At 36.7% G+C, this 17,313-nt stretch overlaps 1 protein-coding gene across 2 annotated transcripts; it reads right to left on the bottom strand.

Annotated features, from left to right (window-relative positions):
• Positions 1–1,347: 1,347 nt before the first annotated feature.
• Positions 1,348–14,284, bottom strand: mpp1 (MAGUK p55 scaffold protein 1). Of its 2 annotated transcripts, XM_063894964.1 has the most exons (13): positions 13,948–14,284; positions 9,288–9,416; positions 9,123–9,201; positions 8,349–8,434; positions 8,181–8,249; positions 7,925–7,956; positions 5,623–5,853; positions 3,843–3,946; positions 3,673–3,753; positions 3,431–3,511; positions 3,137–3,339; positions 2,204–2,278; positions 1,348–2,122 (listed from the first exon to the last, which is right to left on the bottom strand). In XM_063894964.1, exons 1-13 carry the CDS (start codon positions 14,065–14,067, stop codon positions 1,946–1,948), a joined length of 1,467 nt encoding a protein of 488 aa, XP_063751034.1. In that variant the 5' UTR covers positions 14,068–14,284; the 3' UTR covers positions 1,348–1,945. The 2 variants fall into 2 exon arrangements, with proteins under 2 accessions (XP_063751034.1, XP_063751035.1); XM_063894965.1 differs by lacking the exon at positions 7,925–7,956 and having other exon boundaries at positions 5,623–5,819; positions 13,948–14,283.
• Positions 14,285–17,313: the final 3,029 nt, after the last annotated feature.

Genomic DNA, 17,313 nt, shown 5'->3' with positions numbered 1-17,313 from the left:
TGGTGGTGCTATAGGACAGCTTTGATTTAAAGGCTAAAGGATGGAAAGGCAGCTGCACCCAGTATTGTTGATGTTTTGGAGAACGTGTAGTTTGTCACCCACGTTCTGTATTTACAATGATGTCACACTAGTCAGTTTGTCTTCTCTTTAGTGGTTATCTGCAGATCCGACCCTGTTAGAGTATACTGTCACCTTTAGGAGAGAATGCATCAGGCAAATGTTTCTGGAGAAGAAAAACTGGAATCACAAAATCTTTTTTTGCTAAATCTTTTGTACTTTTATAACTGGTTCTGTTTGATGGTAATACTATGCTTGGTAAACATTTTATGTATTGTATTTCTGGCATCCTTTAACGTTTTAATATGGAACATTTCGACATTGCAAATTGAAAGGTCATAACAAAATAAGCGTTGTAGGTGATATTGATATATTTCCCTAATTACAAAGTGTTGCTAATCATCCTTCTTTTCTAAATGTTATAGTGGGAAATAGAGAAAAAAATGGTGGATTTGAAAATCATGTTTCACATTGTGCTACAGCATCCCTTGTTATTGCATACCTGTTGGCAGTCAGTCCATCACACCACAACAAAAATGCAGTTGCTGGACAATATTTTTTCTTCCATTACTCAACGTCAACAACTTTAACATATTGTATTCAAGATGCATATTTAAAACAGTGAATTTGTACAAAGTCATACTTGAATTTTAAATCTGTGTACTTACAATATTTTCCACTGATTTGATTAATTACACAATTCCGACAATCCAAACAGGAAACTGTGCGACACTGAGAATAAATAAATTGTCATGTATAACCTGTAACTATGTCTGCTACACTGGGATGAGGAGAGAATTTTAATGTGTGGGCGATCCAGCTACATCACTTTTATTGTAGAGCTCAGATAGGCAAGTCTCGATCTATAATTGATCAAAGCCTTGAACCGTGACTTCTTTTAGAAAAGTTGAGTCATTCTCTCACACACACACACACACACACACACACACACACACACACACACACACACACACACACACACACACACACACACACACACACACACACACACACACACACACACACACACACACACACACACACACACACACACACACACACACACACACACACACACACACACACACACACACACACACACACACACACACACACACACAAGAGATCAAGAGATTTGAAGTATGGAATATTCTACTCAGACATGATGAACAATGTGGACTGCAAACATAAAACAAAGTGTAGTCTATCTACTTTGAAGAATTCTCACACAGAACTGCCATATTTTTCCTAAAAGGCGCAAGAAACATGTTTCCACATAAAGTCAAAGAATCAATTTCAACAGAGCTGGGAAATTTATTGTTTTGTTTAAAAGTGCCTTAACAGTACCCCATGAGGTATACAATTTTGATGAGACAAGACAAGTGAGGTTTTCAATGAGGGACAGAAAAGCATGGTGTAGAAGACATTTTAGTCGTATGGAGTGAGACGCGCTGAAAAAACAGTTTCAGGATCTCAGTTTCATGGCACAATCTAATGAGAAAACAAAATAACAGACAGTGAATCCAGAAATATTGTTTAACATGATAAAATCCTTTCATTTAAAAAGAGGATTTCATTCACAGTTGAGGTCCTATTTTGCATTTTCACACGTTCCCCAACCATCGCAAAGATGTGCATCACCAAAACTATCCCACGACCTTCAAAAAAACCTGAAGCACACGTGTCTACACAATCAAGCAAACACATCCCTGGTGAGGTTCTAAACATCTCCACCTATTGCTTTTTTTTGGATGCATTTGTGCAAAAAGGAAAAATCTCAGTGACAATTAAGAAAAGTTAACCCAGAGACATCACTAACTCGTGTCGCGTAAGGAGTGATATTGCACTGCTTTTTAAAAAACGGTATTACTCTGGTGCCGGACCTCTATCAGTACACCCAGGATACAGGCACCCACTGCGGGGTGGTGGTGGCACGCTCCATGGCCTCCTCCACACCTCTCACGCTTTCGTCCACGTCGTTGTTGACGAGAACCACATCAAAGAAGTGTCTATATGTGGCCAAAATGGCGTCCGACTCTTTCTTGATCATCAGCAGGTTTTCCGTCTAGGAGGAAACAGACAGAGGGTTAGCAGATGCAGGATGGTGATAAAATGACTCGGGTGTGTTTTGATAAAGATTTAGCACCTGGGCAGATGTGTTGGTCGGAGCAATGAACACCACGAGAGGTGCAAAGTCAGCAGTCCGCAAGACTTTCAAGGTCTAAACGTTGAAGAAAAGACAAAGATAAATTTGTTAGCATGAGAAACCCTTTTACCCCCCTAGGGTAACATACATAATACCATTCTTTCCCTTTCATTAAAAGGTTCAGTCACATGTAGTCCTAAACAAAGTGTCTAATATTTTACAGTCACATAATTTTGAAGAGATGCATTTAAAAGGGTTACAAGTCTGAAAATAAGTAAATATTTGGTAGCTATTATCAGGACTGATGTTTAAAAAAAATCCACTCAATTAAAATAATATATAATATTTTTATGGCAGTTTAAGTTTTCTGCCCTTCGATTACATATTGAAAAAAATGGAAATGCTTTAGGTTTTTTTGCATCCTTGACACATCACAAATGATGGAAATAATTAAAGATACAAATTCCCCTGTAGCAATTCATATATTCCTTATGTATTCTTATGTCAACAAACTTGCATTAAAATTGTTAAATAAACAAATGGTTTGGTAGTTATGATCAAGACTGGGGGTAGATCAAAGATTTAACTCAGTGTAAAATATTTTAATTGATCATTATTGCTAGTTTCGTAATGGGGATACTTTCTGCTGCTAAAAAGTGAGGACCAAGTGTTTATTACATGGAAACATATTTAGCATGTTATTTACATATTGACTTTCACCTACACAGGGTGCATCTTTTTATCCATATGACCAACATGTGGGTGGAATTTAAATATTGCAACTCAGGTTGTGTAAACTATTATTGTCTTTGAAATACTTCATACAACTTAAAGAGGCATAGTAAGAGTCACCCTTTGACTTTATGTAACTCTGGGCAAATTAAACTGTGTCATGTGATGGTGATGTCTTCAGAGCAGTCGATAAAGGCTTACCTGGGGCTCTACATCCAGCAGAGATATTTTGCCTTGCTCGTGGATCTTCTGGATGGTCTCAATTTTGGTACCGAACATAAATCCCTGGTGGCTGCCGTACTCCAGGAGCTCATTTCCTGAGATGCACTTGGTCATGGCTTCGTTGGAGATGAAATAATATTCCTGTCCATCCTCCTCCTCTTTACGTGGGGGTCTGGTGGTGTCTGTGGAAAAAATTTAGGAACTTAGATAAAGGACTTTTCAGCAAATGTGGTTCATCTAAGGAAAGGAAAAAGAAACTGTGGTTATACGTACGTGGTGCAGGGTAGGAAAACTTCTCAGGGTATTTGGTCAATAGTGCATTTTTAATATGGCTCCTTCCTACGCCAGGCGCACCTAAAAACAGCAGAATGTTTTTATTTCCAATGACATTTCATGTAACATTTTAGGTTTATTAGAAGTATGTACATTTGGAAAATCTGTTAACATAAGTACTGATGATAAAATGTGTTATTATGAATAAGAATTTTATACCATTAATAAATACTGTAGCTTACCGATAAGCACCAGTGTTTTCCTATTGAAAGCAGGGAGCCGGACAACCTCCTCATAAGAAATCACATCCAGCTGGTCAAAAACTGCAACGGACAACATTTTGTTTTTTTCCAGACAAACCCATTCTGTAGTGCGAATTAAGAAAATAAATCCTGACTGTTGAGACACTCACTGGAGCTGTGTTTAGCCAGGTACTTGTCTTTGCACTTCTTCTTCTTTCCAAACGGGCTGCAGGACTGGTTGCCCTGTTTGGCCTTGCTTTTACTTGCCACTCTCCTGCAGCGTGGAGAGAGATTTAGTTCAAGGTTAATCAGTTTTATGCTCATAAAAATAATATATTATATATATATACATACACATATATATATAATATATATATATATATTATATATATATACATACATATACATACACACATATATATATATATATATATATATGTGTATATATATATATATATATATACATATATGTGTATATATATATATATATATACATATATGTGTATATATATATATATATATACATATATGTGTATATATATATATATATATATATATATATATATATACACATATATGTGTATATATATATATATATATGTATATATGGAGTAAAAGATAAATAGAACATATTAAACATTTACTTTGCTGACAGGAAATGATGCATCATATGTTATCACAATCATGAATAAACTCAAAAGGTCCCCTATTATACTCTTCTCAACAATATATTATAGGTCTCAGATACACACAACACATGTCTCTGAAGTGTTTGGCTGAAATACCAAACAGATCATGCTTTATAGCATGCCATAAACCGCTCTGTTTCAGCCCTTTTCCAAAAGAGCTGATACTGTGTCTGAAGCTTATACAAATCAACTGCCCCCAGGCCCCAAGAGATGATTGGTTTAAAATCACAATGGTGCTCTAGGAGGAGATTCAGGTGAAAATGTGGGTAGGTGTTACCTTGGTTGGTTTTTGGCTAATGGTTGCACAACCCAAAAAAGTATAGTGACATCACAATGTATCAGCTAACAGGTTTTTATATATAGATGGATCAAAAGAAACAAAAAGAGGGAGTTTGTTCTTTCCTGAAACTTTCTGAATCCCTTAACACAGAAGGGACAAATATGCATGTATTAAAGACATGAAAAAGAGGATTTTGCATAACAGGTGACCTTTAACAAATTGCCATTATTAATACTACTAATTCTAGTATTAGTTTGTGCTGCAGTTCTGCATATGGTTTGTCCAAGTAGTATTGCCGCGACACAGCAGAGGCAGACTGCACATTATAGGCCAAGATATTTTCTACCTAAGTATTAAGTGTTCATTAAGTTATGACTTTATTCTCATTGAATTACAACTTTTCACCTAAAATATAGAGACCTTATTGTCAAAATATTACGATTTCTCAGAGAAAACAGATATATAGGATATATTTCGAAAGTGCAGACATTTTTGACTATTTTCAGACATAACACATGTCATAGCTACAAAAATGCAAGGATTTATAAATTATTCATAAATAAGTGTGACATTTTAATTTAAAGTGGTTTCCACAGCTAAACAAAAAACCGAAAAGAGGGGTGAAAGCGCAAATCATGCCTACATACTGTGTATGAGAAAAGTTGATCCACAGGAGAAAAAATATTTGAGAGCAATAAAGAATGCCCAACTTACTGTCACCTTAATTCGTGTTTTCGCATTGCATAAATAAAGTTATTTACGTTAAAAGTTATTTGAAATTGGTGCATACAAATTACCAGAGGCCCCGGAAATTAAGTGTTTGATGCTGTTCCTAGTGCAGAACCCAAGTCAAATATCTGCCCTGTCATTGTTGAAATGAGACCCACGCCCTGGGAACATTAAATGATGTCAAATGTTGGCATGTCGAAATATGTGTGACTTCATACAGCAGGATTCAGATAGTTTGGCAGAGCCGTTTACCATTCCTGCAGCTCCTGGGAGGGGATGAGTCCAGCGAAGTCAGCAACACTGCTCTCCACTCTGCCCTGCCACCAGTTAGGGTCCTGCTTGTTGATGATCTGAATGATGTCACCAGTTTGAAACTTGAGTCCTGCCTCTTTGCACGGGATGATGTCATCCTTAGCGGGGTCATAGTCAAACTGGGCCCGCATGTACACCTGTAGACGGAGAGTGGTGTAACAGTTGGTTCCGCTGTGGTAAAGACAACCATTATTTAGCTCAGGGCTTCCAACAACTAAAGACGGTGATAAGGTATTATCTGTCTGTTGATTTTCATTTGAACAAGAAGATTGATCTCCTTGTTCCTACGTTGTTAGCAACATGGCTGCTGGCTAACATTACTCCTAAAGGCAACCTAAAGAATGCTGAAGAAGTAGAAACCCAGAACTTGGAGAAAAACACCCAGTAGTATTAATAAGTAGGCAAGTCATTTATTTACTCACTTAGTAGAAATACAAATGTTTAGTCACTTACTCTTTGCCTTTTCTTCCTTGTGAGCTCTTTGGCTCTTTTGCTGGGTAGAGTTTCCAAAGTCAACATTACTCTGGTTGTTCTTACCTGGGGATAGCAACTACAAGCTAAATGGTCGATCTGTCCCTAACTAATTGCTCAGTTGTGATTACTCAACTGCTTACAGAAGTCCCGTCCGATAGCCTATCACCTACAATGTGTTGGAACGCTAGCCAATAGAAAAGGGAAAGTTACGCAGTGATGTTACTATGCTACGGAAGTAAACCAATGGAGGTGGTGTACTCCCTCTGGAAAAAAAACTTTAGGATTCTAGCCTTTGGAGAGCATTTACATGCACAAAAACGTATATAACATATTACAGGAAAGGGAAAAACTCCCAAAAACATGGGCCTCTTTAAAGCGGGCCAATCAAAAAGCTGTGGGTGTCATTATTCTACAACCATTACATTATCCCATAAACAAAGGAAGCAAGTCTCTGATATTGTGTATTTATTGTTGCTGGATGAAAACTTTTAAAATTACCTTTCAGTAAACCTTTTGACTCTGAAACACAAAAAAGCTAGTTTGTCTGAACTCTTTTTCACATTTCATTTAATCCGTTTGGCTATATTTGTCACAAATGACACACTGCTGTGCCACATGCTTACTGAGCATTTTTTTTTTGTTGCATATTTGTCGCACAAGAAGCAGATATTTTGCAGTTCAGAAATACACCGAGAAAATACTTTGCTCAGTCAAATGTACGACGGTCATTATTTACACCACTCTGGCTTTAAAGTGAGCTCTCCCGAAGCTTGAAATTAAATATGTTGTTCTACTTCAATGTTTAAGCCATAAAGCATTGAGGAGTATATATATTCAACCTCAGCTATACAGTGATTATTCTCATGTGAAATTCTCCATTTAATGTTGCATCAAACGTTGTTACAGCTTACAGAATCCACCCATATTGATTTATTGAGAGCTTACCATTATGAACATGTTTGAATCAGCAAATGTTTGCCTTACAGTACCTGAATATCGTGAGTCATGAGTCTTCTCAAGAAGAAATATTGATATAGGGACATATAGGCACACATTCAGATTCTGAAAAGGTTAATAGGTAAATTCAGCCTCGCAGAGTTTAAACATTCATGATATGATCTTTGACAGCTTAATTTGCTAAACGAAAAAGTATATAACAGAGTAAACTGAAGTTACATTTATTTACCTGCAATTGAGCATTTGCATACAGCTTGTTTATGCCCCGGATCAAAATAATATCGCTACTATTTTTGCCTTAACTGTCAAAGATCACAGCAGGAACGTAATACTAGAAAAGTAATACTATTGTTAGTAGAGTTAGGAAACATTTGTGGTTTCCCCAAGTCACTCCAGTGGTATCTGTACACAGAAACACAAGTACAACTATTATCTACTAAAAGTGGAGTGTTCGAGGTCACCAAAAATGATGCTCTACGCCTATATATTAATGGACTAGAAGCTTTTAGGGTAGACTGCCATCACTGACCACAGGCAAATCCAAACTTAATGCAGTGCTTAACTATAAGAGTATTACTTTCTTCTTTGTGTTATTCAATTCAAACCATTTTTAATTATTCCAAAATGCCATGGACTGTTGTTAAATTAAGCAAGCAGCTATTTTTCGGGCAAAAAAAAGCACATGATCTGAGGTTGGAGAAAATGTGATATGGTCAGTAGATGGCAGGATGAATTACACTAACAAAGTGGTTCATGTAAAACTAGCAAACCTAATGTGAGTGACTTAAATTTGAACTCATTGTATAGTCACCTGGGATGTTCATTGACTAACAGTAGGGTCACCTGATTCACAGAGAACAAAATCCTTTTAAAAGAGTGAGTTGTAGATGGAAAAACTGAAATAAATGCAATCAAGTTCATCTATGTAGCAGCTAGAAGTTACCATTGGATGTTGGGCTACTTTTTCTTGGTTCCTTCATGCTAAATTAAACGATTTTGGAGCAAACCAAATTGAAAAGACAAAATAAATTCACCACAAGTGCATATTCTACAGGGCATGTCATTACCTCACAGGCTCGGGATCGACTCAGCACGTTGGGAACGATCTTCATAGTGACTACTCCGTTGGTTTCTTTCTGCACGTAAAGATTAATCAGTTTTACTGAATGCAATACTTTTATAAAGGTTTTCGTTGGCTTTAAGGCCAAGATCTCAGTTAATAAATACAAACTTACCAGGATCTTTTGGAGCTGATCTACAGTTTGGTTCAGCACACTTTTGCCGTTGATCTCTGCTATTTCATCCCCTTCGTGCAAGGAGCCTGAGAAGAGAGATAAAACAAGAAGAGATATAGTATCTCCAAACGTAAGTCCTCAAATAGGAAATTAGAAAGCATTACTTGCACTTGTCTTCTTCCCTTGTCTCAAAAGTCTTTGTTTTTTTTAACAGGTTTTATTTATCATTTACGATTCAAATATTTTAACTTCAATGTTTTGCATATGGCCTGAGATACAGTTTAAATTATCTGTTGCCCTACTCCACTATACAGACATATTATATATATATATATATATATGTTTTAATAATAATAATGATAAACTTTATTTGGATAAAATAGAATGCCATATTTTAAAGAAAATACGATGGAAAATTAAAACACTTGATGATTATAAGATACTTAAAGATAAGTACATTACATATATATTCAATGAAATAGACATTTGGTTGTACAACCTGCGTAAAGATGTAGAGAGATAGATGTAAATATGGAAAATAAAACCCACTGAATAATAATACAGTACCTACACCTATATAAATAAAGCAGCAGCATCAAAGTGTCTCCATTGTCTTTTACTCTGTTCTTATCTTTCCTTTATACATCAGTGGAGGACATTTTAGAAACTGAAAGTATTACTCCTCGGGTGCACTCTCCACTAATGCCTAGATAGATTTGCTGTGACTGGGACACACACACGCACACGCACTCAAAAGAAAATGAGAGTAATTACCTTGTCTGTGGATCATGCCTCCGTGCAATATTCTGGCCACGGTGCACCTTTGTTTGTCGTTCAGCTTCAGAGTGACCCCCTGGACACAGAGACCACAGTCAATGAGGAGGCATTAGCAAACAAAATAAAAATATATACGTGTTTATGTGTGTGTGGATAGTATACCATGGGCTCTGAAGCATTCTTTTCAAATTCCACTTCTTTCATCCTGGTCAGTTCTGTGCCGTTCACGAGTCCTGCACTACCGTTAGTGTAAACCTCAGCTCCCTTACTCTCATAGATGTGCACAGAAGCCTGTTGAAAAAAAAACACATTAATGGTCATTTTTTATCTCAAAACCAAATAAAGTCCTCATTGCTTTAAATTAAAACAAGACCACATGTCACACTTTCTGTCATGCAAGTAATTTAAGATTTATAGTCAGTCAGATCATTATAACATGCACTTCTAATAGCTGCTACTTTTTGATGCAAATGAAACGTGACTGTTAGCACGGTCACGTTTCATTTGCAGTTTCAACATATGTTCAAGGTTGAAAATTAACCCGATGTTATAACACCTCATTAACCACGTCCATTGATCTGGTCCAGCTGGTCCATGTGGTCATGGATACCATCTGAGTCATCAGGTGAACACATTTGAGAGAAGCAATAATGCAAGCAAGCTTATACGTTCTGAAGATTCTTAAAATGATTGTGTTTGAAGTCATATTAAAAGTTTGGTGGTAGAAATCTAACAACTGACCAAAAAGCAGGAAATCCCTATCTCCAGATACTGTATGGTTAATTACATTACTGTTGTTTCCAACTGTAGAGAGACTATTCCGTAATACAATTAGAGCCAGGAATAGCTTACATACGCAGGCTAAAAAACAAAAAAAGTTATATTTTATTAAAAAGCAACTACTTTGTATTGCAACATAATGAGAAACCTTAAAGATACTATGTCTTCATTTCACATTTTACATCCATGGTGGGCAACAAAGGGGGTCTTTTGTCCTGGTCGCCGCCACAGTTAAATCCACATATTTAGGAAGCAAGAGAAAAAGCTCCTCTGACAAGTAAACACAATGCCATCACTGAGGACTCATATGACATACTATGTACACCGTCCTGATCCCTGGGGAGTAAGCTGGCCTACTGTGGATATACCATGCATGTATAATATAGAACAATATAAGATGATGTATAAATTGGTCTCTAAACTGACATAAAAGATACAACCTCCTGAGTCAGCACTTATTTTCTGGCAGGAAATTAAGCATAAGCACTGCTTCAGCAAAAAGAAAAAGTTGTTATCTATCTATCTTCCAGCATCAGCACTACAATAAACCAATAAATATCATTATCACCTTCACCTTCCTCCTCCTCCTCCTCTTCCTCCTCCTCCTTGCTTACTGTATAACCGAAGCCCTGATAAACTGTGCACACTGTTTAGTGTCTTACAATTACTACTAGGTTGTAATTACGTCCATAATTAAACAGGTGTTCTTGGTAAAACTAATTTCTTTAACATAATATATAAACCAAATAATTGTTAAGTAGACAATGCTTGACTAAATGCAAAAGATTTGAAAGCAAAGCAGTTGTTTTTCTTTGCAACGTGATAGTTATTTACCAGTCTAGTGCTGATACATTTCAGGATTGTTCTGTACCAGGAGGGAGTGTTTGGCTGGAGTCCCAGAGGAATCTGATGAAATTACATCCTCCAAGGAAAGGAATCTGTACAGCAATCTAGCTGCAGATACAACCGCCATATACAAATATATCCTGCAAACACACACTGATTTCTACCACTCAGCTCCCATCTGGTATTTCGAAAAAAAAGCTGCTCTAAAAGACATTAGGAAATGCATTTTGTGGAACCACACATTAGGGATCTTATGACTGGCGTTATTAAACTTCTCACAAGCGCCACATTTTGTATTGTTTTATGACAGCTGTCGGTTTTTCAATTAAGACAAACCACTTCTTATAGAGCCAGGAATAACTGTAAAATACAGAAGCCCATTTCTGCCAGTAAAAGACAGAAAAAAGGAAAACTAAATAATCAGAAATGTGTCTAAATAATGAGTACTAAGTCACTATTTTGAGATAATAACTCAATATTTCAAGATAAGCGAGTCAGTATCTTCAGATACAAAGTCATTTTCAGAGAGTTCCTTATTATTTTAAGATACCAAGTCATGTTTGTTACAGTTTTAGGATTGTAGATCACTATTTTGAAAAACTTAGAAATTGTTTTGAGATATGTTGTCATAACAGCTCAAAGGATTTTTACTTGCATCACTTTTGAGGAAATGTGCTTCCAAAACTTAACTTATATTCACACATATTGGGTAGTTTCCCTCTAGATACAGAGTATATGACTTTATTATCTCACCCTCAGAACTAAGCAAGAAACAGGTACAAAGGTTAAATTGTAAAGCATTATCACAAAGCAATTACAACTATCGGAAACTAATGACAGATTCCTTACAAACAGTAGCCAACAGGACTGAATCCTAAAATGTGTATGTGATTAGATTTTGATGGGTGCTGAAAGGCCTTTTTAATTAAATTCATTTCACCAGGATGTTGACAATGAGCCCCAGCTGATCAATCAGTTATAAATGATTAGAAAGGTATTACTCTGCTTTGTCACAATGTGTTCCAATCACTATTAAAAGTCAACACAGATTACAATATCTACCATGTCCCTTTTCAGAAACTTGAATGGCAATCTTGGGTTTGAACAAGATAATCAAACGGCAGAGAGAGAGGCAAAACGCACTCAGGGAAAAAAGTCTATTTACAGTAACCAATTCCATTTAAGAAAAACTATCTCTGGATAAGATTATATGCTATGAAGATTTATATCTATTGTCGACCTGCTTTTCTCCATATGCACCAGGATCTAATATGATTGAATACAGTCTGTTTTTTCTATTGACAAGATTTGCCTTTTAAGCCAAGACATCATTTGTTATTAATTAGGGTGAGTCTCCTGCCAGAAGACTGCTGCTTTACTCTGTATCACTCTTTTGAAGGAACACAGTAGGATGTCAATATATCTTACTGATATGGGAGCAGATTATTTCGAAGAGTTTACACAGAAATAGCTGGGAAGGCTCACCTGCCTGAAGCCTGACGTGTGTGAATTTGTTTGGTTCTCAAAATTACATTAAAAAAAGTGTGGCTAAACAATCGTGTAGTTATCCTCGAGTTGAAATGCATTAATGGTTATGTAAGGCTAGTCCACAGTATTTTAAGTGTAAGGCAGAACAAAACTACCTAGCATTACCAAACTCAAGGTAATAAAAGGTAAAAACTCTGATAGCCAGCAGGCGGTGACTTCACTGGTTGCAAAAAGAAGTTAAATTGCTATAGTAGTCAATGAGAAAACTACACTATTTCTTACTTGAAACATTGACTTAATGACTTTATGGTCTCAATCGTTTGTATAAGTCTTCCGTGATACAGCTTGAGGTTCAGTGCGTGAATTATGATCAAATTAAGAGTAAAATAGGTGATAAAGTAAGGTATCCTTCAGGGCGCGGAAGCTTTCTGAATATACATTGGTTTTAAATGTATCCTATATGATGATCCTGGCTACTATAGTCATCCGTAAACCTGTATTACTATCTGTGTCTACCTGGAAAGAGGGTGATGATGGAAATAAGTAATTTCAAGCTTTATTGTTATCCGTGAAATTTCCAATAAATGCATTGTCTTTTGAAACTACACACTGTCTAGCACTATATGAGCAACATTAGAAACTGCAATGTGCACTGAGAGATAATGGACCAGATGAGTCCGCTTAAAGACACTGATTTCACAAATGAGCAATGAGTAGAAAAACACGTTGACAAGATTGCAACTCAAGGCTATTGAGATGCAAACTGCTGATGTCAGGAAAGGAGTTTCCTCCCTTTAACCTTTCCCTCAGTAGCTCAGTGCTGACTTTTCAGTTTCAGAGAAGAGGTTTAGGCCAAAGACTTCCCTGGGTATTACTGGCTGCCAAGCTTAGGCCTGGAGGTCGTCAAGGATTTAAGATTCTAAATCATTGAAACTGTTTGTGGTCACACACATCAGGTGTTGCCTAGCTGGAAGGCAAAGTCAATAGTTTCGCAACATAATCTGGCCTCAACTTGAAAACAAGTTCCTGCCTAAAACTCCATCATGGTACAATGTGATGCAGTAAACAAGCTGCCGGCCTCAGCTGACTGTTGACTCTACAGCAACAGCAGCCAAGCACTTGTAGCTGTAAGCAAAGTGACATAGAAGCACTGATAAAACATTTACTTAACTTTACAACTTAACTTAAACCATCTTTAATATTGCATCACATTGTTCCAGATAATAAGCTTAATGGTGTTACTTTATGCTGCCTTTAGTGTCACAGTTAAACCTGACTGATATGGGATTAATACACAGCATTTGTATGGCTATAGAGACCTGACTGACTCATGGTCACAGCTAGACATATTACACGTGATATAGCCTCGTTTCCTTCATCCTTCATAAGAATCCCATGCAGTTTTTTAGGGGAATGCAGAAGTGAAATTGCCAATGTAATGTCTACTTGGGTCCAACCATGGCTGACTGAGCAATATTCAGCAATGCAGAGGTTAATGACCTGCTGAATGGAAGGAAACATCTACATAGCTCTTTGTTTCAGAGATCAACACTTTAATGTGTTGTTATATAGTGTGATTAATACACGACTAGGTCTATTTTTAGTTGAATAAACAACGACCATGTGCCACATCTACTTCCCGGAAGCAAACACCAAAATCTGGGGGAGCAAAAAAACAAACAAAAAAAGAGTAAGAGACGACACCTACCTTGTCAGCCTTTGGTTTATTTTGCAGCAGATGTTCCAGGTACAGGTCGGACAGAGCTGTCCGGACGCTGCTCATCGACTCCAGTTCAGCAGGTTCGTTTTTATTGGAATTTAACGTCATCTTTCCGTTAGATAGAAAAAACACCCTGTGAACCCGACGTGCCCCCGCTCAAAGGTCCGCAAAGGGGCCGGCCGAGAAAAGCTGAGATAGAGGAATATGCTGATAAAGAGCACTGTCGGTGTGATAAGTCACTCTCTGAGGTAAAAGTCCAAGGTTTGATTCAGCAGCACGTGAAGTCCTGAGATGTGCTGCTGCGGGGACACCGCTGACAAAGCAAGTAAACATGCATCAGAGGGGCAGGCTTATGATGCCTTCAAGTGCGCTCTTTTAGCTCCGAGATCCCACAATCGAGATGTTTTTGTTTTTTTTTTGTCATGCATTGATTAAGTACCTGGTACTCAAAAATAAAGCTGTGTCTGTTGTTTCTAGTAAAAGCCACACAAAGGGGCAGCTACTACACTGATATGTTTATATTATAGCTTAATATATGTTCCGTTGTATGCTAAGTTTACTGTCATAGCATATCCACCTATCTTATGTAAGGGCATTCCTTGTATGTATTTATAGGCTGTGTGTGTGTATGTATACATTTGTATAGATAGGCTGCCGCTGCCCCCTCTTAGTCAATTATTACACTGTTTTTTTCAGTTAGATCTTAATTGACATCTATTGTTAAAAATTGAGAGGAGTGCTTTTGCTTAGTTCTTTGTGTAAAACATAACTGTTGATTAAATCATCTAATCAAATCAAAGTTATAATTATTAACTATAAATAAAAAATGTGGAAGTGTACTGAGGTATATCTTGTAGCGATGTTTGTGAAGATGATCAAGAAGTCTCCGGAGACACCAGCTTGTATATAATAAGGTTTATTACAACAGCATAGTATCATACACCAACACGGGCAATACGAGGTTCACAGAGCCAATTGTGGAAGTCCCCCAGAACTCTCTTTGTGCATGCAATTTATAGGAGAAAATGTGTGTGCGTGTCCAATGTGTGTGTGTGACCAAAGGAGGTGAACTAGAATTTGTACCCAACTTAGGAGAGATGTATGTTCTCGTCCTACATGTCTTTTGTCCCCAAATAAGGTGAGATGTATGTTCTTCCAACATGTCTTTCTCTTACTCATCCATGGAGGCCCTCCGACATATTCCAGAGGTTTCTTAGGCAAGACCCTATTACACAACCTCACTCCCTGCACTCTCTATGACCTCAGAGAGTAACTAACTGCATACATGAACCTATTTAATCACAGTACGTTGAGCAAGAATCTATTTGGAGGATAGGCCTAACTTTTTATTTTTGTATAATAAATAAATTAGACTGAACAGATTTTGTCACTGCTGGAGTCCCTACCATGCAAAATGCAGTCATGTACTGATATATAGTTGGGATCAAAATTAATGTCATACTTTCTATCAATACAGTTATTAAGATGGTTGACTGACGTTCATGAAACATCTGAAGCACAAGTATACATGCTTATGTTGCTCTGTTGTTTTTTTTGTGCTATTTACCATATTTTATTTAAAAATCTGCAACAGTTTATACATTTTTTTCAAAGAAAGAAAAATGGAGACATACAGTTATTTTTAGATAATTCATTTCTTCACAATGTTGATGGGACCCTCTAATACATTCTGATCTACCCTAATTTTTCTGTCTTCAAGAAAGTATTTGACACAAAATATTCACATTTCCGAGAGTACTTGAATGCGGCATTACCGCAGAGTCCTCAGCAGGGCTGCATCATAGGAAGCACATTACGGCAGGCTATTGACTGTGATCCCAGTTTACTGGATGAGATCTCCATTATAAAACAACGCATCAGGCTGTGTGCTAATAACGATCATCAATGGGAGAGTGTTCAGATCACGTGATTTATTAATACTTTGGCATTCGCAGACTCCAAGAAATCCTGATAATTACAGTAAAGTATATTGCCATGTTTGATAACTAATTTTTTACAGATGCAATATTTTTAAAAAATCAGGCACTTTATTTGGACATCTAGGCCTGAAGTGGTAACCGAATATGAATTACATGTGGCTTTTTTTTATTAGTTACATAACTTTATTGAATTACAAGTAAAACTGTTATCTTACCGGAATACTGTTATAATTCCTGTAAATTCATAGACAGACCTTATTGCTCTAGAAAAGTACACCTAAATATCCTTTTTTCTGTCACTTTAAATTCAAATAATTTGCAATTCATGTTATTTACAGTATCTCACAAAAGTGAGTACACCCCTCACATTTTTGTAAATATTTTGTTATATCTTTTCATGGGACAACACTGAAGATATGACACTTTGGGCACAATTTGACCATTTTCACTTAGGGGTGTACTCACTTTTGTTGCCAGCGGTTTAAACATTAATGGCTGTGTGTTGAGTTATTGTGAGGGCACAGCAAATTTACACTGTTATACAAGATGTACACTGACTACTTTACATTGGATCAAAGTGTCATATCTTCACTGTTGTCCCATGAAAAGATATAATAACATATTTACAAAAAAGTGAGGGGTGTACTCACTTTTGTGAGATACTGTAAATCATCTTACCCTTACACAAATAAATAACCTTTTTTTTCTTTTGTGTACATTCTTGTTGCAGCTGCTCTTAATTAAAGGCCACATGGAGGATTATCATCTTCATTTTTGTTGTTGATAAAAAGGACTTAAAACTCAATTATCAATTAACCCTCAAAACAAAAAACAACAATAGTTACATCCCAACAAAACTGACTGAAAAAAACACAACTCACTGAACTAAAGTTATATTGAATTAAAGTAACTACTTCTTTTGATGTAATCTGATTGTAGGTACTTATTTTTGTAAACTGATAACTTCATTCCTGTTACATGGTATCTGTTACTGCCAAACTCAGATGTGTACATATTTATGGTGACATATTTAAAATAAAATATATAACAACTTTTTATCGAAAAATACATTCCGTCTTCTTCCTGTTTAACTTAGACTTAAAGTGTTTACAACCTGCATTTTGTCCATCTTAAAACAATGGTGAAATTGATCAATGACATGCCTTTGTTTTATAGAAGATTTGGATGCTTTATCACGGTTTATGATGTCTGTTTGTTTTTTGATACCCCAGTGTGCAGTAGGGCCACGGTTTTTCTGCACAAATAGCTGGGCTCCCCACATTGTGAAGCACAGCCAAACAGACTGGCAATGTATGGAGAAAGGAAGAGTTACTCAGCCAGTTGATGAGAGTGATAAGCAGTTAATCACGAGAAAGGACTCAAGAGGGAGCCAGCATACAGGATTGTTTCAGCA

Source organism: Eleginops maclovinus, chromosome 11, assembly GCF_036324505.1.
Source record: "Eleginops maclovinus isolate JMC-PN-2008 ecotype Puerto Natales chromosome 11, JC_Emac_rtc_rv5, whole genome shotgun sequence".
NCBI classification, from domain to species: Eukaryota; Metazoa; Chordata; class Actinopteri; order Perciformes; family Eleginopidae; genus Eleginops; species Eleginops maclovinus.
This window is presented reverse-complemented; position numbering and strand designations above follow the sequence as displayed.

What these genes read in the sequence shown, in the direction of transcription:
- mpp1 (XM_063894964.1), bottom strand. Translation starts at nt 14,067, where the DNA reads ATGACGTTAAATTCCAATAAAAACGAACCTGCTGAACTGGAGTCGATG. An exon ending in GTCGATCCCGAGCCTGTGAG is followed by an intron (nt 7,957 to 8,180) that starts GTAATGACATGC and finishes TCTGTGAATCAG; the next exon opens with GTGACCCTACTGTTAGTCAA. An exon ending in GAAAACACTGGTGCTTATCG is followed by an intron (nt 3,512 to 3,672) that starts GTAAGCTACAGT and finishes TGCTGTTTTTAG; the next exon opens with GTGCGCCTGGCGTAGGAAGG.